The sequence below is a fragment of the Cucurbita pepo genome, chromosome 7 (assembly GCF_057944985.1).
Source record: "Cucurbita pepo subsp. pepo isolate OVF chromosome 7, ASM5794498v1, whole genome shotgun sequence".
Lineage (NCBI taxonomy): Eukaryota > Viridiplantae > Streptophyta > Magnoliopsida > Cucurbitales > Cucurbitaceae > Cucurbita > Cucurbita pepo.
The window spans coordinates 9,038,474-9,064,910 of NC_141804.1; the positions used below are offsets into that span (position 1 = coordinate 9,038,474).

General features: G+C 37.5%; 2 protein-coding genes across 2 annotated transcripts; both read left to right on the forward strand.

Annotated features, from left to right (window-relative positions):
* Positions 1–6,475: 6,475 nt before the first annotated feature.
* On the forward strand, positions 6,476–14,143 carry LOC111798480 (ethylene receptor 1). Its single transcript, XM_023681654.2, has 7 exons — positions 6,476–6,810; positions 8,378–9,332; positions 11,216–11,584; positions 11,663–11,929; positions 12,016–12,143; positions 12,222–12,419; positions 13,649–14,143. Exons 2-7 carry the CDS (start codon positions 8,427–8,429, stop codon positions 14,004–14,006), a joined length of 2,226 nt encoding a protein of 741 aa, XP_023537422.2. The 5' UTR covers positions 6,476–6,810; positions 8,378–8,426; the 3' UTR covers positions 14,007–14,143.
* Positions 14,144–15,725: 1,582 nt separating this feature from the next.
* On the forward strand, positions 15,726–25,158 carry LOC111798550 (conserved oligomeric Golgi complex subunit 1). Its single transcript, XM_023681780.2, has 6 exons — positions 15,726–18,150; positions 19,282–19,476; positions 20,484–20,764; positions 22,297–22,476; positions 23,316–23,493; positions 24,330–25,158. Exons 1-6 carry the CDS (start codon positions 15,970–15,972, stop codon positions 24,501–24,503), a joined length of 3,189 nt encoding a protein of 1,062 aa, XP_023537548.1. The 5' UTR covers positions 15,726–15,969; the 3' UTR covers positions 24,504–25,158.
* Positions 25,159–26,437: the final 1,279 nt, after the last annotated feature.

A 26,437-nucleotide genomic window follows, 5' to 3' on the forward strand; every position in this document is an offset into this window, starting at 1 on the left:
ATACAATGACGAATCTCGAACAGATAGACTAGAATTTCAGAAAGTCGGAGTAAGTTACAAAAGAATTTAACACTTACTTAAGTTGAAAGTATAGTTTGTTGAAACAGAAAGCAGCATAACCACGTGAATATCAATGCAACGAGACAAATAAGTTCAGGGTTTTCTTCGTGAACACACACTTTTGAAACGTAACCGAAACCGAGCTCGGGAAGGAGCGTTTTGTCCAGCTTGGGCAGCTCACCCCAGGGTTGGAGGAGATTATGGGTAGCTCGACAACCTTCCATTCCCATACATGGAGCTTTTTTTGTCTTCGCTAGAGCCCTTAAGCCTTGTGGGCCCCACTTTTATTTTTTTATTTTTCCTACCATATTTGGAATATTGTTTTTTTTTTTAAATTTAATTAATAATTAAATTATTATTTTTACTGTAATTATCTGCTCATTTGACCGACTCAAAATTTCGGGTTGGTTTAAATTTTTTTTTTTTTTTAACCTAATCTGTGTATACCTTCATATACTACTGAGTTGTTGAGGGATCTGAACCGAGATATCAATCATGCAATATAAACTTCTAAGGACGAGGTGAAGATAATTTAGAGTTACGATGTGAGACCCCACGTCAATTGGAGAGAAGAACGAAACATTCCTTGTAAGGGTGTGGACACCTCTCCCTAGTAGACATGTATTAAAACCGCGAGACTGACGATACGTAACGGGCCGAAGTGGACAATATCTGCTAGCGGTGGACTTGGGTTGTTACAAATGGTATCAAAGTCAGACACCGAACTCGCACAACAAGGCACACATTCTATCAAGATGAACACAGAAATAGGCTAAAAGTTTTATTGATGACTTTATGTATGTATAACGGTAGAGAATACAAATAATTTATCAAGAAAGTACATTTTGAAAGTACTGGGTATATATACGGTTTCAGTATGAAATATCTACCATATATATCTAATATTTACCAAATATCTACCATATATATCTAATATTTACCAAATATCTACCATATATATCTCTACCAGATATTTACAAAATATCTATCATATATGTCTTTACCCAATCTTTACTATAAATAGGCATCAGATTTCGGGAGAGCACTGGCCCGAAACAGTATAGATTGTGAGATTCCACATTGGTTAGAGAAGAAAACGAAACATTTCTTATAAGGTGTGGAAACATCTCCCTAATGGACACGTTTTAAAACGGTGAGGCTGACAGTGATACGTAACGGGTCAAAGTGGACAATATTTGCTAGTGAAATGAAGAAGGCAAGAGATGAATGAAGAAGGCAGGTGGATTTGGACTATTACAAATAGTATTAGAGCTAGACACTCGGTGGATTGTGAGATCCCACATTGATTGAAGAGCGGAATGAAACATTTCTTATAAAAGTGTGGAAACCGCTCCTTAGTGACGCGTTTTAAAACTGCGAGGCTGACGACAATATATAACGTGCTAAAGCAAACAATATATACTAGCAGTGGACTTGAGCTATTACGTATGATGTTTTTTAATGTATTTTAAGACTTATTCACACACGTATATATTATTAGCTAATTATGGTCATGTTTATTGTGTTTATAAAGATTTTTTTTTTTTATTTTTTTAATTTTTATTTTATGCAATTTTACGTAGTTTAGATTACATGTTTAGAATCATTCAAGCTTGACATGATCGATCTTAGTTTAGATTACATGTTTAGAATCATTCAAGCTTGACATGATCGATCTTGTTTGTGGAGTGATTTGAATCTCAAATAGATATTTGATAATCTGAATCTTATTTTCGATATAGTGATTCCTTATTATTAAGACCCATAAAAAAAAAAAATTAGGCATTTTAGACAGTGTCGATATATCTTCTCACGACTCTACCCAAAGTTTATCTCGACAATGAAAATAGATTATTCATGTCTCGACACTATATTAGAGAGGGCGAAAGAAGGGGTTTTAGGGCTTTCCCTTCGCGCCCTTATAAAGAATGTTTCGTTCGTTCCAAAGATTTTTAAACCGTATACTATGGAAACGTTTCCACACCCTTATAAGGAATGTTTTGTTCCCTTCTCCAACTGATGTGAGATCTCATAGTCCACTTTCCTTGGGGGCCAGCGTCCTCACTGGCACACCACCAGGTGTTTAGTTTTGATACTATTTGTAACGGTTCAAGCCCACCACTAGCAGATATTATTCTTTTTTGGCTTCCCCTCAAGGTTTTTAAACGCGTTTATGTAACGACCCTAGATTTTAACCAACCTAAAGTCCCTACCATCTTCATAACATAACCTCTTATACGAAAATAATCATTTAAAAACATCTTCATAAACACAATGTCATGGACTTGCATGTTTAAAAAGGTGTTTAAAGTAACACAAACGAAATATTAAATAAAACAAATGAAATAATAAGAGTAATAAAACCCTATACTAACGTAAGATCTAAGATTTAAAATACCGTTATCCTATGCATGTGTCATGGTCTATACTCGTGATGACGTCGTCAGCCGTATAGGGGTGCCTTGTCTTTACTTGAAAAATATAAGCAGCACACGACTTGAGTATTTTAAAAAATACTCAATAAGTGACCCCACTATGGGCATGATTAGGGATCTATCGTTAAAAAAATCATCCTAACATGACCCACACGTGCAAGCATGAATCCACTGACAGTTCGTACATCCCTTGGGCCCATCATAGTCGGGCTAGTTGTCTGTAGCCGGAGGTTCGGAGGTTAGCAAACCCTCGAATATCATGCAAGGCATAACCATCATCATCATAGTGTACGCACCCATACTCATCATCATAAATGGGTAAGTATCCCGATGTGAATGGACACACAATATCCATGAGATCCCTGTAATTTTCATCTTAAATTATTCTTATGACACAGCTCTATACATCACATGTTATTTTGCATTAGCCTTCATACATTCATCGTCATTAACATCATCATGACGCAATTCGACATCATCATCTTAATATGAAATATCATTATATTGAGTCATATCGTTATCATACTGTATCATAATATCACAGCTTACTAACTCACATCATCACAACATCGTGACATCATCATATTATATAATTTTACATCATAATCATAGTACATAAGCATAAATCACACGTGCAAGGGTCAGGTCACTTACCTCCAATTTATTCGATTTTGTCATTTGAAATTCAAGTCAACCTATATGAGCCGATGACATCAATTTCATGTTCAAGCTTCTGCAAAACGAACATTAGACACTTTGGTGAAAGTATTTTAGAAAAGGAGTTGCGAGAGGTCGGTGGAGAGATGAGAGGCTGAAGTATTTATTTATTTACTTTTTATTTTTAACGGTTGTTACAGTCTACTAAGGAGACGTTTCCACACCCTTATAAATAATGTTTCGTCTTCATCTCTAACCGATGTGAGGTCTCACACCTCGTGAATATCTTGCATCGGTTTTTTCGGTTATCAACTATTAGAGGACAATAATAACGAAGGGTCGTTATCAAATATATAGGGTTTAACTTATTACACGAGAATTGATCGAGATCAACCAAATATTGCATCAAGTTTTTGGTGCCGTTATCGAAATAACGGTAAAATTTAATTTATTTGATATTATGGAAAATAAAAAGTGTTTTATTTTAATTTATTAGTTTTATTTTTTTAATTAAAAAATTTAGTTTTCTTGTTTATATATTTTTGCAAGGTCCATGGCCCATGTGGTCCATTTGAAAGACCCAATCCTCTTTCTAGGTAGAGATGTCCATTAGCCCACGTGGTCGAGGCTCGGTAGAAACCCATCCCGAACGAGGTGGGTAATCCTATTTAAACGGGAAATGGGGACGGAATGGATGAGAAATTTCTCTCCGTTAAATAAATGAGGTGGAGACAGTGATTGTATTTTCCGTCCCAGCCATTTTACGTGTATATATATGAAAATTTTCGTCGAAAAAGCGTTATGTAATTTAGGAGCTAACATAAATTTAACACGCCTTTCTGTTTCTCGAAAACTAGGTTTCGGGAAAGTATAACCTTCTACTATCTTTGTTCGACGAGTGGATCGTTCACTGACTTATGTAAGAGACATTGTTGAAGATGTTTCGGTTAAAGTTGACGAGGTTATCTTTCTTACAAATTTTGTAGTACTGGACATAAAGGAGGATTCAGAGATCCCGATCCTTCTCGGGAGAGTCTTGTACCTTTTTTGTTATTATATCTGATGATTTGTATAACGTAAAAGAAGAAGTATCGCTAAGTGTTTTACGAGCACGTAAGTTTGCTTTAGGATGGTCCGTTAGTGATATTTCTTATGCATACACGTTTATTCCATTTGTGGAACACGAAAGGAATCTAAACCCAACCGTGAAAATATTAAATTTTTTTACTCAATTTTAATATAGTAAAAAATAAAAAAATAAAATAATGGTTATTAGATAATAAATAATTATAAATTAAATAAATATATGTACAATAAAATAATTTAATATAAAAATAAAATTATTTTTAAGAGTTACGGTAAAACGGTATGGTTCAACCTAATCTAGTTTTAAAATAACTCACGAATCAACTCGGTTTATTTTTTATTTTCGGGTAATCAGATTTTTTGAACTGTCTTTATTTTAAAATATTTAAATTTAATATAGTTTATTATCACGTGATATTTTTTTTTAATATACCAAATAATTTTTTTTTATTAAATTAAGATTTTAGAATAAAGGAATATTAAAAAAAATAAAATAAAAGGATTAAATAATAAAAAATGAAAAAGATTGAAAAAATAGAAAAGGAATGAACTAAAAATATAATTTAGATTTTGTTCTAATTATTCTTCTCACGTGCGGCGCTGACCCTCACATTTTTCTTAAGCATATGGTTTTGTATTATATATATATATATATATATATATTATCGTCTCATTATTGTTTTATTAATTATTATTTAATAACGAGAAAGAAAATTATAAAATAAAAATATATAAGGATATATGGTGACCGGAGCAACTTAAATAGATTTCACAATTCAACGTAACACTTTTTTTTTAATTATTTAAAAAATTACTTATCCATAATATAGGTTTTATTAATAACTAAAATATCGTAAAGTTTAAATATTAAACATTTACAAGTTACAACACATCACTATATATCAGTTACGGATATGAAATATTTTTAATTTTCATAATAATTTTAAAGTATGGTAGGGTAGGGTCGGGTTGTGTCACAATCCATGATGCGCTTGTGCTCATAAGTAAGTCATCGAGAACGATAACTAGTTTAAGAGGGGGAGAGTGTCACAACCTCACTGTGAAAACAGTAGACTATAACACCCACACGCGAACAGACAAGGTGGTGACCCCTGTGGCGCCCGTCTAGCCATGTGAGGGCCAAGGAGATAAGAAAGGTTGGAGAGAATAAGAGAACCGTGCATCATTTAATACAGCAAGAAGAAGTGTGCATTAAAGCCAAGCTGAGACATAAGGAAGGTTGGAGAGAATAAGACAACACAAGTGCTGAAGATAAGATTAGAGAGGGCCGAGTAGGGTCCTGGGCCATAACCTCATAAGTCGAAATTTTGATATGAGTTTCGGTATGCAGCTTTGAAGTTAAGTCGATCTATATGAAAGATGAAAGCTCACCAAATTTGGTGTTAATCAGACACTTGATGAACACTACATAGAGCCATATGACCACTAGCTAATCTACCCGAGAAAGATTAAAATGTCTCAAAATGTACTATAGGGGAAGACATGGTATCAGTTCTCTACTACCCCATGGCCTTGTATCACGGTTAGGGCGAGCACTGCGAGACGAGTGTCTCATATGACTTCCTTTAAAATGAGCTTTCAAGGACAGTGCCAGATGACACAGGTGCGCTCCAGCCCATATGTCAGAAGTTGGTATATGTACCCGCTAACTGGTACAGAGTCCGTAAATGACATGACATGGACATAAGAGGATTCATGTCCCAATGAGAACTCAGACGATGGATGTTCGGGATGTCTTGATAAGAAGAGTGACACATGGGGTCGATCCTGATAGACATGTCCGATAAGACATAGGATGACATCACAATGTACGGATCGTTCATCCCCGTTAATTAGTTAACACAGGGCTAATTACATCTCGAAACTAAACCCAAAAAAAAAAAAAAAAAAAAAAATCCTAATTTTTCAAATTCCCATTCCTATCCACCACCTCACTTAAAAGGGGGAATTTATGTCATTTCTGACCTACAAACCCTAATTTTATTAATGGAGAAATTAAACCTTATGGGTCCCTTGGGAGAAAAAGAAGTCCATAAAACTAGGTCAAAATCCAATCTTTAAGCAACTTTTAGCACCTGATTCACGCAATTAAGACCGTGCATGAATCTGAATGTTATAAATTGAATTAAAATCATATATATTTTTAAAATTTTTTCGAACAAGAACATGTATAAAATAATCTCTAGAGAGAGAAAATGGCGGACGTGGATAAAAAGGCGAAACTGTGTGTGAGAGAGAGAGATGGAACCGACGTTGACTCAGATGTTTTCTTTCAATTTTCCCCAATTTCCGTTTGCTCGTCACAGAACTTCCAAAATCCCACCACACCCGAAAAAGTTAGAGAGAGAAAAGATAGAGAGAGAAAAAGAGGAGTGAAAATCAGTTGAAAATTCCAAGAACATTGCATTTAGACTCGAAACGCCTTTGTGGGTCTCTGAAATCTCGGACAAAAATGGTGGATAAAAGACGGTTTATGGGTTCACACCTGAAGAACGACTGAGGCAGTCGTTTGGATGTTGTCTGTTGAACTCGAATGAGCAAAAGAACCCAGGTGATTGATCGATTACTCTCTTTTTGATTTGGGGTTTGATTTTTGGAGTGTTTTGAGTTTGAATCGTTTGCTGATAAAAAGGGTGTTGTAAAATGCTTGTTTAGAGGGGATTTAGTGATTTTCAACTGATCGCGAACTGGCGTTGTTGCCTTTGAATGTTATTGAGCTATATTAGGTTAGGATCTTCTTGACTTGAAATGGGTTTATATTGCAAATATGATATGTTCACATGGTGGATCTGGTGTTTGTAATGGTGATGAAATTGTGATATTAGCTATTGATCTCTTAAGAACAGTGAATTTTGTTGAAATGTTTTGTGCAAACATGAAATGGGTCTTGTTGGTTGATTTGAAAGATGAATGTTAGCTTAGAAAGGAAGCAGAATGGTCCTGTTTGATGTGTTATCTGCTTCTCATGGTGTTGATAGTTCCATGGTATGTTTTGCTTCTAAGAAGCACGGACACGAACACGAGACACGGATCGGAACACATTGTCCGTGCTTCACTGTTTTCTCTGTTCTTGTATATGTTGCTGAAATCGACAACTAATTCGCTATATGATTATGTATTTTGATTGGGCAGATTCATTGGTATTGATGTTTTCTTATATCAGCTATTGTTGTGACTTCCCTGCCCTTAAGAACAGAGTATTTTGTTGAAGTGTTTTGTGCAAACATGAAATGGGTCTTGTTGGTTGATTTGAAAGATGAATATTAGCTTAGAAACGAAGCAGGATGGTCCTGTTCGATGTGTTATCTTCTTCTCATGGTGTTGATAGTTCCATGGGAAGGTTGTTGAGGATTGTTAGGAGAGAGTTCTACATTGGCTAATTTAGGGAATGATCATGTATTTATAAGTAAGGAAAACACCTCCATTGGTATGAGGCATTTTGGGGAAGCCCAAAGCAAAGTCATGAAAGCTTATGCTCAAAGTGGACAATATCATACCATTGTGGAGAGCCATGATTCCTAACATGGTATCAGAGTCATGCCCTTAACTTAGCCATGTCAATAGAATCCTCAAATGTCGAACAAAGAAGTTGTGAGTCTCGAAGGTGTAGTCAAAAGTGACTCAAGTATAGATCAAAAGGTTTACTATGTTCGAGGACTCCAGAGAAGGAGTCGAGCCTCGATTAAGAGGAGGCTGTTCGAGGGCTCCATAGGCCTCGGGGGAGACTCTATTGTGTACTTTGTTCGAGGGAAGGATTGTTGGGAGGGAGTTCCACATTGGCTAATTTAGGAAATGATCATGGGTTTATAAGTAAGGAATACATCTCCATTGGTACGAGGCCTTTTGGGGAAACCAAAAGCAAAGCCACGAGAGCTTATGCTCAAAGTGGACAATATCATACCATTGTGGAGACCCGTGGTTCCTACTAAGGTTTTCTTCTAAGAAGCACAGACACAAACACGAGACACGGATCTGAACACATTGTCCGTGCTTCGTTGTTTTCTCTATACTTGTATATGTTGCTGAAATTGACAACTAATTCGCTATATGATTATGTATTTTGATTCGGCAGGTTCATTGGCATTAATGTTGTCTTTTCGTATCTTTTTGTGTACCAGATAAACAGGGAACGGTCCGTAAGTCATCGGCCAGTGCGGTCTAGTTGACATGGAGTCTTGTTATTGCATTGAGCCTCAATGGCCTGCTGATGAGCTCTTGAAGAAGTATCAGTACATCTCAGATTTCTTCATTGCACTTGCTTATTTCTCCATCCCCTTGGAGCTCATCTACTTCGTAAAGAAATCTGCAGTGTTTCCTTACAGATGGGTTCTTGTTCAGTTTGGTGCTTTCATTGTTCTTTGTGGAGCAACACATCTTATTAACTTATGGACGTTTTCGATGCATTCAAGAACTGTAGCGATAGTAATGACCATTTCAAAGGTTTTAACCGCTGTGGTATCGTGTGCGACTGCGCTTATGCTTGTGCATATTATACCGGATTTATTGAGTGTGAAAACCCGAGAGCTGTTTTTGAAGAACAAGGCGGCTGAATTGGATAGGGAAATGGGACTCATACGTACACAAGAAGAAACGGGTCGACACGTAAGGATGCTTACACATGAAATTAGGAGTACACTCGATCGACATACGATACTCAAAACTACACTTATTGAGCTGGGAAGAACTTTGGCTTTGGAAGAGTGTGCACTTTGGATGCCAACACGTTCTGGATTGGAACTTCAACTATCCTATACTCTTCATCAACAAAATCCAGTTGGGTATACCGTTCCCATCAACCTCCCCGTGATCAGCCAAGTTTTTAGTAGTAACCGTGCAGTTAAGATATCACCAAACTGCCCGGTGGCTAGGCTACGACCTCTCGCTGGGAGTTACGTCCCGGGAGAGGTGGTTGCTGTTCGTGTCCCGCTATTGCATCTTTCTCATTTTCAAATAAATGATTGGCCCGAGCTTTCGACTAAGCGATTCGCCCTCATGGTTTTGATGCTTCCATCAGATAGTGCTCGACAATGGCGCTTTCATGAGCTGGAGCTGGTTGAAGTTGTTGCTGATCAGGTATCCATGAACTTGTTTATCTTTAGCTTGTTAGCATGGATTCTTTATCAAAATATCACATTCCCCTTTGAAATCTTATAAGAAGTTAATTGCAATATGTTTGTCTAGAATTTCCACTTAGTTATGCTTAAAAAACACTTTTTGATCTTTGAACTTTCATGTTAGTCCCTACACTTTTCATCACGTAACGGTTTAGTTTGTATGACCATGACTGTGTTTTCCAGAGAATAAGTTGTTTTAAGCGTTTTTCGAAGTTTATGTTATAAATGATGTTCATTTTAAGAGTTATATTTCCGCATTAGAGATGAACACGAGACGTTAGTAGCTACTCTGAGTATGTGGAAATTTAGGGTCGTTACAAGTTTAGTCCCTACACTTTTCATCGTGTAACGGTTTAGTTATTGTCGTGATAGATAAGTCGGGGTTTAATTGTTACAAATTTGAAAGTATAGGAGTAAATTGGTAAAGTTTTATTAAATTGTTCGCTAAAAGTTAAGTTTCTTGAAACTTGAGGATTAACCTATAACATATTATTCAGAACAGGTTGGGATTGTTTTTATGCTGCTGCAGCTTAAAGCTGAATCCTTGCATGTTGTACAGGTGGACAACTGTTATGAATTTATTGTAGGGTGATGTTTTCTAGATGTTGCATGGGCCAATACAGTACACCAATTAAAAATTGTTTGTTTTTTATATTAAATCTGAGTTCTTGCATGTTCTACTGGTGGGCCACCCCATTGTTTTATCCGGTGCTTTAGATGGTGGTACACCGTTGGAGCAAAACCCTTAACCCATGTAACCTCAAGAAAAGAATGGAAAAAAAATTAGCTATCAACGCCCAAGCCCACCGCTAGCATATTGTCTTCTTTAGGCTTTCCCTTTCGGGCTTCCCCTTGAGGTTTTTAAAACGCGTCTGCTAGGGAGAGGCTTTCATACCCTTATAAAGAATGTTTCGTTCTTCTCCCCAATCGATGTGGGATCTTACAATCCATCCCCTTCGGGGCCCAGTGTCCTCACTGACACACGTTTCCTTCTCCAATCGATGTGGGACCCCCGATCCACTCCCTTCGGGGCTCAGTAGCCTTGCTGGCACACCGCCTCGTGTCCACCTCCCTTCAGGGCTAAGCCTCCCCGCTGGCACATCGCACGGTGTTTGGCTTTGATACCATTTGTAATGACCCAAGCCCACCGCTAGTAGATATTTTCCTCTTTGGACTTTTCCTTTTGGGCTTACCCTCAAGGTTTTTAAAACGTGTCTGCTAGGGAGAGGTTTCCACACCCTTATAAAAAATGCTTCGTTCTCCGCTCCAACTGATGTAGGATCTCACAATCCACCTCTTTCGGGGCCCAGCGTCCTCACTGACGCTCGTTCCCTTCTCCAATCGATGTGGGACCCCCCAACCCACCCCCTTCGGGGCCCAACAGCCTTGCTGGCACACTACCTCGTGGCCACCCCCTTCAGGGCTAAGCCTCCCTGCTGGCACATCGCCCGGTGTCTGCTCTAATACCATTTGTAACGTTCCAAGCCCACTGCTAGTAGATATTGTCTTCTTTGGGCTTTCCCTTTCGGGCTTACCTTCAAGGTTTTTGAAATGTGTCTGCTAGGGAGAGGTTTCCACACCCTTATAAAGAATGTTTTGTTCTCCTTCCCAACCGACGTGGGATCTCACATATAGTGTTAAAATAAATAAAAAAAGTTGTAATTGTAAGAGTGAAGTTTGTTTATTTGAAGAACTTATTTGATTTTTGGTCAATTTTCTTTCGGGATAGGCGGCTAATACTAATCTAATAAGTTCAGTCGTCGTTGTCGTCGTCGTCTAACCTTTTGGTGGTTTGATCAATCTCTTCTGACCATTGGTCCATGTATGTACATTTGAAACTAGGTAGCTGTTGCTCTTTCTCATGCTGCAATCTTGGAAGAGTCGATGAGAGCTAGAGATCTTTTGATGGAGCAGAATGTTGCTCTTGATCTAGCCAGGAGAGAAGCAGAAACAGCGATACGTGCCCGGAACGATTTCTTGGCTGTCATGAACCATGAGATGAGGACCCCGATGCATGCCGTAATTGCACTCTCTTCATTGTTGCAAGAGACTGAACTTACACCAGAGCAACGCCTAATGGTCGAAACAATATTAAAAAGCAGTAATCTCTTAGCCACTCTGATAAATGATGTTTTGGATCTTTCGAGGCTCGAAGATGGTAGCCTACAACTGGACATCGGCACGTTTAATCTTCACGCTGTTTTCAAAGAGGTCTGACAAACAATATCATATGATTAACCATGTTGCAAATATCTATTACCTATCTGATACCAACACTAATTGTTGCAGGTACTTAACTTGATCAAGCCTGTTGCACTAGTCAAAAAGTTATCATTGACCTTGCATTTAGGTCCTGATTTGCCAGCATACGCCATCGGTGACGAGAAACGTCTTATGCAAGCCATTCTTAACGTTGTGGGTAACGCCGTGAAATTTTCAAAAGAAGGCAGTATATCAATCACAGCCATTGTTGCAAAATCTGAAACCTTCAGAGAATGTCGAGTTCAAGATTTTCTCCCCGTGCCAAGTGATAATCACTTCTATTTACGCGTACAGGTTTGTTTACTCGGCACGTAGAATCGAATGAACTTTCCATATCATTACGTAGAAAAAACGTTACAATTTTTTTTCTTCATGTATAGGTAAAAGATGCTGGATCTGGAATTAGTCCTCAAGAAATTCCTAAACTGTTCACAAAATTTGCACAAACTCAAACTGTGGCTACAAGAAACTCTAGTGGCAGTGGTCTTGGGCTTGCAATTTGTAAGAGGTGAAGTGTTCATAGCTCTGGTTTTTCTCTCATTAATCACTTGTTTTGTTTCGTATTTAAAGTAAGCTATGTGATCAGGTTTGTGAATCTTATGGAAGGACAAATTTGGCTTGAAAGTGAAGGGCTTGGAAAGGGATGTACAGCCACTTTTATTGTAAAACTTGGAATTGCTGATCAATCTAATGAATCAAAGCTTCCCTTTACATCGAAAATTCACGAGAACAACATTAATGCAAGTTTTCCTGGGCTCAAAGTTCTCGTTATGGACGAAAACGGGTTAGTAACGTTTTACCTATTTTTGCTTCGAAATTTATGTTTAGATGTAATTTGTACCATGTTTGTGTTCATAATGTTCTCTGCCTTTTGAATGAGCTGTTTCCTGTGGATGTAATTCTGCCATAAACTGCATAACGCACGAGATCAAAGCCTCTTGTTTTTAGCAACTTTTAAGGTTCTTCGACCACAATTGTGCTACTTTTCAATCTTGTTCTTGAACTGGAATTATGTTTCTCTAAGTGAACGGTATTTATTTGGGTTGGAACGAAAATTCGTGCTTATTCCATAAAGTTATGCCATGAAGTTCTTGTTATGGACGAGAACGGGTTAGTAACGTTTTACCTATTTTTGCTTCGAAATTTATGTTTAGATGTAATTTGTACCATGTTTGTGTTCATAATGTTCATGTAATTCTGCCATAAAACACGAGATCGAAGTCTCGTATTTTTAGCTACTTTTAAGGTTCTTCAAACACAATTGTGCTACTTTCCAATCTTGTTCTTGAACTGGAATTATGTTTCTGTAAGTGAACTGTATTTATTTGGGTTGGAACAAAAATTCGTGCTTATTCCGTATAGTTATGCTTGGGGAAAGGGACGTTGGGTGTGAGTTTGCTGAACGAGGAAGAAATAGATTGTGAAGCCATTAGTTTTTTTCGTAGCTGTGCAGAGGAGGGGTGAAGAGGGCTTGTAACAGGGGTCGAGCTTTGGCTGGAGAGACTGTTTAACGAAGAATCGGTTTTTTAGGTGGTGTGGAGTGTTTGGAGCGAAATATGGCTCTTGTTTGACATAAACATTGTAACGACCCTAAATTTCTACTTACTCAGAGTCGCTACTAACGTCGCATGCTCTGTTAAAATGCCTGAGTGTTTGGGTAGTGTGTAGTGTGGAGCGTGGAGTGTTTGGGGTGAAATATGGCTCTTGTTTGACATAAATACTGTAACGACCCTAAATTTCTACTTACTCAGAGTTGCTACTAACGTCTCATGCTTTGCTAAAATGCGGAGTGTTCGGGTAGTGTGCAGTGTTTGGGGTGAAATATGGCTCTGGTTTGACATAAATATTGTAACGACTCAAAATTTCTACTTAGATCACTACTAACGTCTCATGCTCTGCTAAAATGTTTGACATAAATATTATCGAACCAATCTCCGATGAGTCAAACCATGCTATATTTTTGTTGGAATTGCCTTTCGAGTTCTAATATTGATGCTGCATTTGTTGTCACAGAGTTAGCCGGTCAGTAACGAAGGGACTTCTTGTACATCTCGGATGTGAGGTAACGACGGCAGGCTCAGTCGAGGAATTCTTACGAGTCGTCTCCCAGGAACACAGGATTGTTTTCATGGATATATGCACTCCTGGAGTCGATGGTTACGAACTAACCATACGCATACGCGAAAAGTTTGCAAAAAGCCACGAAAGACCGTTCATGGTAGTCCTCACTGGGAACTCAGATAAAGTAACAAAGGAGAGCTGCCTGAGAGTCGGCATGGACGGGCTAATACTAAAACCCGTTTCGATTGATAAAATGAGGAGCGTGTTGTCGGAACTTATAGAGCGTCGTGTTCTATTTGAGACTTCTTGAAAGGGACAGGGAGAGTATAGAGGAAAGGATATATAACCCTTTTGCTATGTGTACATACAAGGGGCATTGTAGTGATGATCCTGAGATTATAAGGGCACATGCCCAATTCAGATTCATATCAAAACCTGTTCTCTGCCTCTGATAATCCTCTAACTTTGCTAATTCTTCATTTTCTTAGTGTTTTGTGATGGAAATAGAGAGCTTTGTGTATTTTTCGAGTTCGAGTTTTGAAATTATATAAAAGAATTTAGAGCGTAGAGATGTAATCGAAATCTATCTTAAAAACGTTCAAAGTATTAAGGGTATATTTGGAATTTTTTAGTTTTTTTATTTTTGAGAGATCTCGATATTTTGAGAGTTTTTTTAATTCTCGAACTTCCTTCCTCCCTAAATGAAGGGTTATTATTGGTGTGTTCCTTCGAGAATGTGAGGAGAAGGGAACGGAACATTTCTTATAGGTGTGGGCCTTTGCCTAGTAGATGCGTTTTACAACATTGATGGGAAGCCTGAAAGACCCAAGGAAGACATCCCCAGTAAACGCGTTTAAAAACCTTGAAGGGAAGCTCAAAAGGAAAAGTCTCTCCCTAGTAGACGCATTATAAAACCTTGAGGGAAAACTATCTGCTAGCCCACGAAACCTCTTTCTGGTAGATGTGTAGGGAAAGCCCCGACAATATCTGCTGGCCCACAAAACCTCTCCCTAGTAGACGCGTAGGGAAAGTCCAAATAAGACAATATCTGCTAACCCATGAAGCCTCTCCCCGCTGAACTTCTCCCTAGTAGATGTGTTTTAAACCGAAGGGAAGCCTAAAATGGAAAACCTCTCCCTACTGGACCCGTTTAAGATATTGAGAGAAAGACTAAAGAAAACAATACATGCTAGCCCACGACACCTCTCTCTAATAGACGCATTTTAAAATCTTGAGGGAAGGCCAAAAAAGACAATATCTGCTCGCCCATTGAATGAAACATTATAAGGGTCTCGAAAAACCTCTCGTTATTAGACATGTTTTAAAACCTTGAAGGGAAGCCCAAATAAGACAATATCTACTAGCCCACCTCTCACTAGTAGACACATTTTAAAACTTAGAGGGGAAGCCCGGAAAGGAAAGCCTAAAGAAGACAATATCTATTAGTTGTGGACTAAAACGGTTACAATTTTAGTATATTCACGGAAAGAGAAAGCATCGAGAAAAAAACAAAATACAGGCACAATTAATTTACCCACCTGTTTTACTTTTAGAAACTGTACCGCCCCTAAATTTCTTGTCTAAATTAGAGATGCCACTACGTGCATGATTTAATAACATACACGAAATTTCATAATTAGTATTAGAGGCAGACACTGGGCAGTATACCAGTAATGATGTTGGGCCGAGGGTGGATTGTGAGTTCCACATCGGTGGAGAGGGAAACAAAACATTTCTTATACGGGTGTGGAAACCTCTCCTTAATAGACATGTTCTAAAATTGTGAGGCTGACGACTATACGTAATGAGCTAAAACGTACAATATCGGCTAGGGGTGAACTTCAAGTTAATTTAAATTTATTATATTTTTAATCGAAATGGACACGGAGATTCAAAGTTCTAACGAGTGATGTTATGTTAAGTTGAACTATGCTCGTGTTTGTGTTAAAGGGTAAATTTGTAATTTTATGTCTTCATTTTGAAGGGTAAAGTGTTTAATTTGGAAAATTAACCCTCACCTACCTATCTCGATTTTTTCATATTTGACCCCAAAATTCTCAATCCGCCATTGATCACCAAAACCAGTAACACCGACGGTCTTCCTCACCGCATTTGTCTAAATCCCATTCTGAAGCAAAATCAAGGAGATGGTGTTCTAAATTGTAATCGGATTTCGTTCTTTGGACTAATTTCCTTGCGATTGATTCATGACATTGGCATCTTTGTAGTTGAATCCGATCCATTTCAATTCTGAAACATCAGAAGTGGCAGCCATGGGAGCACCTTCAGCTTCCTCCACCGACGGAGGAGGAGGTTACCGAGATGCCGAATCTCTCTTCCGTACCAAACCCATTTCTGAAATTCGCAAGGTGGAATCCTCCACCCGTGCTCAGATCCAGTCCAAGCAAGAGGAGCTTCGGCAACTCGTCGGTAACCGTTACCGAGATCTGATCGACTCTGCCGACTCCATCGTTCTTATGAAGTCTACTTCCAATTCTATTTCCTCTAATCTCTCTTCAATTCACCTTTCCATTCGTTCCCTTTCGTCTTCTGATTCGCTCACGCATCTTCCTTCTCATAATCATGTTCGTGTTACGCTTTATGCCATTGCTTCTCGGGTTAAGTATCTTGTTGATACCCCTGAGAATATTTGGGGTTGTCTCGATGAGTCCATGTTTCTCGAAGCTGCTGTTCGTCATCTTCGAGCGAAGCATGTACAGCAAGCTTTGACTACCCATAATGCCGATTCGGATCGTAAGTTTCTTTCAAAATTTCCTCTGCTTCAGCATCACTGGCAGATAGTTGAGAGCTTCAAATATCAGATTTCGCAGCGTAGTCGTGAGAGACTGCTCGATCGTGGACTTGGGGTTGGAGCTTATGCAGATGCTTTGGCTGCTGTCGCCGTTATTGATGAACTTGAGCCGAAGCAAGTACTTAATTTGTTTCTCGAATCGAGAAAATCTTGGATTTCTCAAAAATTAGGTACATGTGGGAGCAATGTAGCTTGCTCAATTGTAGTATCCGTGTTCTGCGAGGTTTTGGCTATAATTCAGGTCAGTATAGGACAGGTGGGTGAGTTGTTCTTGCAAGTATTGAATGATATGCCATTGTTTTACAAAGTTATATTGAGCTCTCCACCTGCATCTCAATTGTTCGGTGGAATTCCCAACCCGGACGAAGAAGTTAGGCTCTGGAAGTTATTTAGGGATACATTAGAGTCAGTCATGGTCATGCTTGAGAAAGATTACATTGCTAGGACTTGCTCAAGTTGGCTAAGAGAATGTGGGAGAGAGATTGTTAGCCAGATCAATGGAAGGTTTTTGATTGATGCCATTGGAAGCGGCCAGGACCTTGCTTCTGCTGAGAAATTAATAAGAGAGACAATGGAAAGTAAGGAAGTCTTGGAAGGAAGTTTGGATTGGTTGAAAAGTGTTTTCGGGTCTGAAATTGAGTTGCCGTGGAGTCGAATGAGGGAACTTGTTTTGGAAGATGACTCAGACCTCTGGGATGACATATTTGAGGATGCATTTGCTCGCAGGATGAAAGCTATTATCGACTCGAAATTCAAAGAACTGATTGAAGTAATTAATATTGAAGAATCGGTTCATCTACCCGAGTTTGCTTTAAGTAGTAGTATTATGGATTTCCAGGGATACTTGAACAGGCCCTCTACAGGTGGTGGGGTTTGGTTTATTGAATTCAATGCTAAGAAAGTCTGTCCAACTGTGGGAGCAAAAGCATGTTTAGAAGAGAGTGATTCTAATAGTTGTATCAATGCATATTTCGGTCCAGAAGTCAGTCGTATCAGAGATGCATTCGAGAACTGTTGTAAGAGTGTACTTGAGGATCTTCTCAGTTTCATAGAATCTCCCAAGGCATCAATAAGGTTAAAAGATTTGGCTCCTTATCTACAGAGTAAGTGCTATGAAAGCATGTCAACCATATTGATGGAGCTAGAAAAAGAGATCGATAATCTATATAGTAACATGGAAGGTAGTCGGACTGCTAATCAGCCCGTTAGTCCTGCTCCACTTGTTGAGAGATCACTTTTCGTTGGTCGACTCCTGTTTGCATTTCAAAATCACTTGAAGCACATTAGTGTCATCCTTGGGTCACCAAAATTTTGGGTAAATGACATATCATCCTCGGTTTTTGATAAGCATTCTTCATTACTGCGACCGTCGAAAGGTGCTCCTGATTCTCCTTTATACATTAATTCTCCAGGACGACAAATGTCTACTGATTCTAGAAGACAAACGTCACTAGCCGTAACTGCGCTGCTTGGAACTAAAGAAAGTGCAAGCCCAAAACTTGAAGAATTGAATAGAGTTATTCATGATCTTTCTGTGAGGTCTCATACCTTGTGGATGCGATGGTTATGTAATGAGCTTTCTGCCATTCTCTCTAGAGATCTTGCCCGAGATGATGCCCTACTGTCAGCAACGCCCTTGAGGGTAAGTGGTATTTGCTTTATTTTATTTTACTGTTACCGTTTTGTAATTTCTTTGTCAGAACCTGCCTTGTACATGTGCATTGAGACCTTCAATGACTGTTTTCCTCAATGCCAAATCATTTATAGTAAAACTCATCTATTTGATTTAGCATTTTTAACTATACAACCAAGAAAATTTGTGAGCTAGGAAAATTATTTTCCATGTTTCACGCCGAAAGTTTATTCATATTCATCTTTATTCACATTGATCTTTTGTTGTGAAACTAGCTTAATTTCTTTTTTACAGGCTTTTATGTTTTTGTTGATTATTGATTAGTTACTGTCTGATTATTGTTGGTGAGAAACCTGTGATGGTGGTTGGATATCCTTGGATGCAATGAAGGCATCAGTATTTTGGAACAAGTTTTTACCACCTACTTGGATTATAAAATATTTCATGAGAACCCAGTTTCTTGTTTTGATGAATGAAAAAGTTGCCATGAAATGAAATCACATAGAGGCTAAGGTTGCAAAAGGTGGGAGCAGGACTTTGGAAGTGATTCATTTCGTTGAGGAATAAATATCAAACACTTCGACGTTTAGATTTCTCATTTAGCAAAAAATATAGTTAAAACAAGGTAAAAGAAGAAGTTGTGGTTTCAAGTGCTTGATTCCTGGATTAGGATTAATTTGTTTTTGTGGTCCCTTGCATTTTTTGGTATCAATACCCGAGTCAAGATCCTGAGCAACAAAGCCTCACATCCCCTCTCTCCGCAATCTCAATGCAATTGCAAAAGGAGCGGGAAAATCGCCACTTTATCCAATCCTTTTTTGCATATGCATTTAAAAAATGAAAGGAAAAAAAAAAAAAAAAAAAGAAACTACTAATTTGTCATTGAAAATGTGTGGAGTATACATTGTTTAATTTTTCCTGAAAAGGGCCATGACAGAAATTGAAATTTTTGTTAAAATCATATCATGTCTAGTTTTATGTGGTATTCTGATGCATCTTAGGTTTTTCCTACCAGTTTTCTGGTTTTCTTATCAAAATATTGCAGCTTTTTTCGTTTTCCTTTGGTTCTATTTTTGCTGATTTTGTTGTTTATAGTTGATGGATTTATGGTGATAGATATATCTTTTTGACAATTGGCAGGGCTGGGAAGAGACAGTAATCAAGCAAGAACAATCTGCTGAAGGCCAATCAGATATGAAAATTGCTCTTCCATCAATGCCTTCTCTTTATATAATTTCATTTCTATTCCGTGCATGTGAAGAAATTCACAGGATTGGAGGTCATGTTCTTGACAAGACAATTATTCGAAAATTTGCAACAACCCTGCTGGAAAAGGTATTTAGTTTGCTTGGATAAAAGTCTGTTGTTTTAAAAGTTTTTGAAATTTTCTTTTTTAATTGAAAATAAGTCTTCATTTTGATAAGTGAAAGGAAGGACTCTAGTTGTTAAGAATATAAACTATGGAAAATGATGGAAAAGCTTTATAGATAATTCCCAAAGGGAGGTATGAAGAGAGCAGCACAGCAAGATCCTTCTTCTTGAAGGTTATCATATTTCATTGTAACTAGATGTTCCAAATGATATAAAAGAATGCTGCATGTCAGATAAATTTACTTCTATTTTGAAGGGGTTTTACAACATGACAACTTTGATTGGAGCCAAACTGACACCAAAATTTTTGAATGATATCTCCAAAACCTTCGTAGCAAAGAGATATCTCAATGAAACGTGATCCTTGTCTTCTAACCAACGTCCTTGGCAAGAAATGTACCGTGAGTTTCGGAAACTAAGGATGAAGAATGCTGGACAAAAACCATTGTATTAATCCTCCTCAAGGAACCAGCTTGCAATAATCTTATGCCAAAATTAGTCTCTAAAAAAGGAAATATCTTAATTAGTGCCACCATTCATCTGCTAATTTTTCTATCATTTTATTTATTTGAAGTGCATGACAACTCATGCCTTCCATACATGCTGTACTTCCAATTCCATAATATTTAAGTTTATTAGTGTTCAATTTCACATTAGAATATCAGTGAGAATATTGCTATCCTTATATCTGTTTCTTGATGACATTGGTTTCTGTCCCTTGTCGGAGAGAAGGACTAAATGGGTAAAAATTGGGAAGTATAAAAATTAGAATAAGGATGAAGTATATGAAATATCTACGTGACTTCTGGGTCATTTGTGATGAAATATTATTGCTTTTCCCTCGCTATACATTGGAATGAAACGTCTGTTTTTCACTTGTATTTGGCATACAACTCATAAATCTGTGTTATGTGGTTCGATAGTGATTAAAAATTACATTATTTCAGCTTATATATTTTAGTACCTTGCAGGTTATAGGTATCTATGGAGATTTCATTTCATCTATGGAAGTTGGCGGGCCTCAAGTGTCAGAAAAAGGAGTATTGCAGGTCCTGTTGGATATAAGATTCACTGCTGATATTTTATGTGGGGCTCATTCTAACATGGGTGAAGAGTTGTCCAAAAACCCAAGGGCGAAGTATGCCTTCAGAAGGAAGCAGGATATAAGCGAGGAAAAATCAGTCGTTAGAGAGCGTGTGAATGCATTAACAGATTGTCTTTCAAAAAAGCTTGATCCAATTGACTGGCAAACGTAAGTTTAGTTTTTTATTTCTTACTTTTGTCATTGGAAGCTTTCTAATGGTTACAAATCACCATTTAGAGTTGATTGAGTCCTCTTACTTCTATTTTATTTCTCTGATTTCTCTGAAAGAAGAGTAGCTCACAAGGAAATTTTTAACGTACTAGCCTGTCTAATGGTCACAAATTATCGTTTCTAGTGGCTACAAATCCTGCTTGAAATATCGGTTGTTTGAGAGCATGTGAATTCATTAGCATATTGTCTTTCAAAAATTCTTGATTTCAATTCACTGGCAAACATATGTTTAGCTTTTTATTTCTTACTTTTGTCGTTGGAAGCTTTCTAATGTTTACAAATTATCATTTAGAGTTGATGGAGTCCTTTTCCTTCTATTTTATTTCTCTAAAAGCAGAGTAGCTCACAGGGAAGTTTTTAACGTACTAGCCTGTCATTAGGAAAAATAATAACTTCTGCAAACTTTAGTTGTTTATATTTTGAGTATTTGATTGCTTAAAAATGGAATCTTCTGACTTTCCGTTGTATAACTTTTTTATAAATACTAAAATCGATGACTAATGCTATCAATTTTAGTATTAAGAAAATTCCATGATGAATTACATGTTTCCTCTTAAAAAAAAAAAAGAAGCAAATTTAGAATTTTTTTTTTCTCACGGGTCCCAACCTTTGGTGCGTGATATCCCACATTGGTTGGGGAGGAGAACGAAACACTCTTTATAAGGGTGTGGAAACCTTCCCCTAGCAGACGCGTTTTAAAGCCTTGAAGGGAAGCCCGAAAGGGCAAGCCCAAAGAGGACAATATCTGCTAGCGGTGGGCTTGGCCGTTACAAATGGTATCAGAGCCAGACACTGGACCATGTGCCAGCGAGGAGGCCCTTCCACGAAAGGGGTAGACACGAGGCGGTGTGCCAGTAAGGACGTTGGGTCCCGAAGGGGGATGGATTTGGTGGGGGTCCCACATCGATTGGAGAAAGGAACGAGTGCCAGCGAGGACGCTGGGCCCTGAAGGGGGGTGGATTGTGATATCCCACATAAGGGTGTGGAAACCTTCTCCTAGCAGACGCGTTTCAAAGCCTTGAGGGGAAGCCCGAAAGGGAAAGCCCAAAGAGGACAATATCTGCTAGCGGTGGGCTTGAGTCGTTACAGTGGGTATCCTTGGATTGGTGGGGGTGTGGTCCTTGACACTTGTTATAGTATATATGTTGTGTGTGTGTTCAACCGTTCAGCATTGAATGTTTTAACCATTTCGTTCATGTATGAATGGGTATATTCTGCCATAGATCATCCATGTTAGTACAAAACAACGAAAAATAAAAGAGGATAGGAAGTGTGGTATGTACAAATTTCATTCTTATGTATGGATGGGTATGTTATCTCAATAAATATTGGTTCATTGTCTGTATCCATTTGGATGTGGTTCTTTTTATCTATGCTGCTCGCTTTACCGTTAATGAATGCATTTGCTAGTGATGTCAGTAGCAACTACTTAGGATAAGATGAATAACAGTTCCTGGAATTCATTTCAGGTATGAGCCATATCTCTGGGAAAATGAAAGGCAGACATACCTTCGACATGCTGTCCTTTTTGGATTCTTCGTGCAGCTCAATAGGATGTACACTGACACTGTTCAGAAATTGCCAAGCAATTCAGAGTCCAATATCATGAGATGCCTAACCGTTCCTCGTTTTAAATACCTTCCCATCAGGTAATTCTTCTTGGCCCTCTCATAAAAAATTTTACAATTACTTTTTCAGGTGAAGAACGGTCAAGAAATGTGTTAGAAAATGATTATAACTTTCTGAATCTGTCTTATGATAAATATGTTTCAAAGATTTTGGTTTAGTATTCCTTCTTTCAACTGGAAATTTAAGATGCCCAATCAACTTGAACTGGAGTTAGTAAGTCACCTTTTCCTTGTCCTAATGGGCAGAACGTATCGGGTTTGTGTCCTCCGGAGTCCCATTTATTATTGGGTTAGGTGCTCTATGTACTGCATTGTTCTTTCCTAGTTGTTATTGTTGCAAGTCTAAATTATCTAAATAGGGAGGTCAATTACTTCCCTTTATTTAGTCCTTCCATACTCCCTTGAACGTGAGTAATAGATATCTACTAACCCATGAATTACAATATCTCCGAACTCATGAATTACAATATCTCCTTAGGGCTAATCCTTCAATAGTTAAATACACGATGATAAAAGAAGACTAATTGACCTAGCCTACTGAAGCTTGTCATTTCTCTGTTCTTTCAAAACTCACAAACATAGTGCTGATTTGCCAGTTATCATATAGAATGTACAGTATATTTCATCTTGGTGGTGTTCCAACCACGGAAAACTTCTTTTGTACCTACAGTCTTTTGTCAATTATAAATGATTAGGAAGCTGTCTTGATGTAGTTTTTGGAGAGGATTTTCTCTATCCCCTGGCCTTTAAGTTGTTCTTTCTCCTTTTATCTATAAAATATCTTCACGTTTCTCATAAAAAAAAAAAAAATGTTTATCGTATAGAATGAACTTGGTGTAATGTAATTCTTTTTTATCCAGTGCCCCAGTCTTGTCATCAAAAGGAGGCATGAAGGCGACTATTTCTACACCTTCAGATGACATCTCCTCGAGAAACTCCTGGAAAGCTTATACAAACGGAGAGCTTTCACAAAAAATAGATTTAAATGATAACTCCAGCTTCGGTGTAGCAGCACCGTTATTTAAATCTTTTATGCAGGTAATGCAGTTGATTACTTTTCTGATAGCCTGTTTAATGTTTTTCTAGTTAACCACTGTTTCAATTATTGCACTCGACATTTTCGGGAAGCTTAAATTTTCTTAAACAACTTAATGAACTGATTTTTATTGATTTGGGCCCTATAGTACCGGATCATTGTTGATATTCATTGGTTAGGCAGTGATGAACCATGAAACGTAGATAACTTTAGAAGCATATTGTTCGTATTTTTCAGATAAAAATTTAGTTCTCTGGTGGTCATGACTTCCACTTCCAAGGTACTTGAGGTTTTATGGTCATCTTTGTCCCTTTTCCCCTCGGCAGTGATAAACTGAGAAACGCTAAAAAAGTTAAAGACATAGTTTTCATATTTTCAGAGAAAATATTTAGATCCCCGATGGCTGATCGTCATGACTTCCACATTCCACTTGCAAGGCGTTTTAGCGTTAGTTATCGTTATGTTCGTCCCTCCCCTCATCCCTCCCCTCATGGTATCAATTGGGCTTACCAATCTGGCTGTGACTGTTGTCAAGATGTCAAGGACTTCAATTTAGTAAAATCCTGTGGATTATGAGTTTCTTGTTTTTTGTGGATGAGTTTTCCGACATTTGTCGTGGTTGGTATTTGTTCGGATTCTCGCTACGGGACCTTCCATTACCGGAAACTACATAGATATTCACCTCTTACTTATTTTTACTTTTTTTTCCCTGTTTACTATTCAAGACGTGTAAGATTTGATCAGATTACTCAACTCATTTGTTTCGTTTCACGTATAGCAAAACCAGAATAACATCATGTATTGCCAAGGCTTCTAACTGTATCTATTTCACTTGCAGGTTGGGAGCAGATTTGGAGAGAGCACTCTAAAACTAGGATCCATGTTGACCGATGGTCAAGTTGGCATATTTAAAGATCGATCAGCAGCTGCGATGTCGACGTTTGGTGATATTCTACCCGCACAAGCTGCAGGTCTTCTTTCTTCCTTCACTGCTTCCAGATCAGATCCCTGATGTTTTCTTCTAGATACCTAATTTTGATCAGCACTGGGTTATAATAATAACCACTAAAAAGTTATGAACATTCACAAGCATCAAAGAAGATACATATCAATTCAAGTTTTGAAGGTGAACACCATAATCTGGACGACGAGTTGGAACTCTAGAGCATATAGATCAGTTTTTCTTTCAATGTTACGACACCAAACTGCGATAGACCACCGACAGCGTCACGTTGAAGGCAGAACTATACTAGGTAATATGTCGAGCGAGATGCAAATTACAGGTACCCAAGACTCCAGCAATATCTTCCAAGTTAGTTATGTTTTCCCTACGTGCTTTCTTACAAATAAGTGTACCATATGTAGTGTCGATAAGATTGATTGGTCGTTTACGAACAAATATTGCCAAAGATGAATTATATGTGGGATTAGATTAGAGAATAATATCCATAGGAAGGGGGGGAGTACTTCAAAAATTGTATGTGCACAAAGGCAATTGTTCGACTCTTACGTTTGGATTCGAAGGTCGACGTTTTCGGACTGTGGCTTCTCCTTTGGTGTTTGGTTTTGTTTGCTTGGATTCATGGCATTTGTATAGGTAACAACCTACTATTTTCTTTTGACCTCTCTCCTAGAGAAGAATATATGTAGTATTTTGTTTATGCTTATTAGCCTACTGTTGTTTGTTTATCTTCAAGTTTGTAGTCTGTTCTGTATAAAGATGTGTGATAGGCCCTCTCTTAATAAAGTAAGGGCTCCCCTGCATAGATAAAGCTCCCCCTCCCACATGTCCGACCGCACTCGAGCGATCATTCTAGCTCTAGCTAATGGTTAATGTGAGTATAGTTCAATCGGTAAAGTATCTACTATTTTCTTTTTTCTGTGGTTGGAGTTTTTTCATCTCGATATTTGTTGTTCTAACAATCAAAGCTATTTTGATCTTGCAAAAAGATGAACTTTTGTCGCTAAAGTTGGTAGAAAGAAACACTTTGATCCGTCTTGTAAGTGTTGGGTAATCCTAGTCGGATCTACCAATTGGAAGTTGATACTCGTTATCTGGTTAATGTGAGTATAGTTCAATCGTTAAAGTATCTACTATTTTCCTTTTTCTGTGGGTGGAGTTTTTTCATCTCGATATTTGTTGTTCTAACAATCATAGTTATTTTGATCTTGTAAAAAGATCAACTTTTGTCGCTAAAGTTGGTAGAAAGAAACGCTTTGATCCGTCTTGTAAGTGCTGGGTAATCCTTGTCGGATCTACCAATTGGAAGTTGATACTCGTTATCTGGTATAATGTTATACTAGAATTCTGTCAATCCGAAATGGATCAGTTAAACATTTTATTAGGATTCTAATGTGTGGTATTCATTCTCGTTCGGCTCTTGAAAACTGTACTCAGGTTTCCAAACCTTATGTGAGTGATTATAGATGAGTGTGCCTTGGTTGAATCACTCGAATTTTACTTAAATCACCGTTGTTTGTTGTGTCAATTTTATCGATACATCATAGACCTTTTATATTCTTTATATATGTCAATTAACATTAAATGAAATTAAAATAATCAAAATTATTATTAAAATTAAATTATTAATTATGAGATTGTAGGGCATAAATTCCAACATTTATTTCAAAATTATCTATAAATTTTTTACAATTTCAATAATACCATTAATCTTAAATAAAATAAAATAAAAATAAAAATAAAAATATATTTATCACCACCATTAATATTTTGTTTCAAACACATCTTTAAATTTTTAATAGCGTTTTTAAAAAAATTTCATGAAATTTTAACGTGTATAAAATGAAAGTTCTAAATTTTTTTTATGGTCAATACATGGACGAAAATCGTTTATTGACACCTTATAGATTATCTCTTTTTAATATTAATTTTTTTAATATTAATTTTGAAAGTTGATCGGTATTTTTTAAAATGTTACCCTAACA

Excerpts from the sequence above, each read along its gene's own strand:
- LOC111798480 (XM_023681654.2), top strand. The coding sequence starts at position 8,427 with ATGGAGTCTTGTTATTGCATTGAGCCTCAATGGCCTGCTGATGAGCTC. Across the intron at positions 11,930-12,015 it reads ACTTCTATTTACGCGTACAG|GTAAAAGATGCTGGATCTGG; the intron begins GTTTGTTTACTC and ends CTTCATGTATAG. Across the intron at positions 12,420-13,648 it reads CTCGTTATGGACGAAAACGG|AGTTAGCCGGTCAGTAACGA; the intron begins GTTAGTAACGTT and ends TTGTTGTCACAG.
- LOC111798550 (XM_023681780.2), top strand. The coding sequence starts at position 15,970 with ATGGGAGCACCTTCAGCTTCCTCCACCGACGGAGGAGGAGGTTACCGA. Across the intron at positions 18,151-19,281 it reads TGTCAGCAACGCCCTTGAGG|GGCTGGGAAGAGACAGTAAT; the intron begins GTAAGTGGTATT and ends GACAATTGGCAG. Across the intron at positions 22,477-23,315 it reads TTTAAATACCTTCCCATCAG|TGCCCCAGTCTTGTCATCAA; the intron begins GTAATTCTTCTT and ends TTTTTTATCCAG.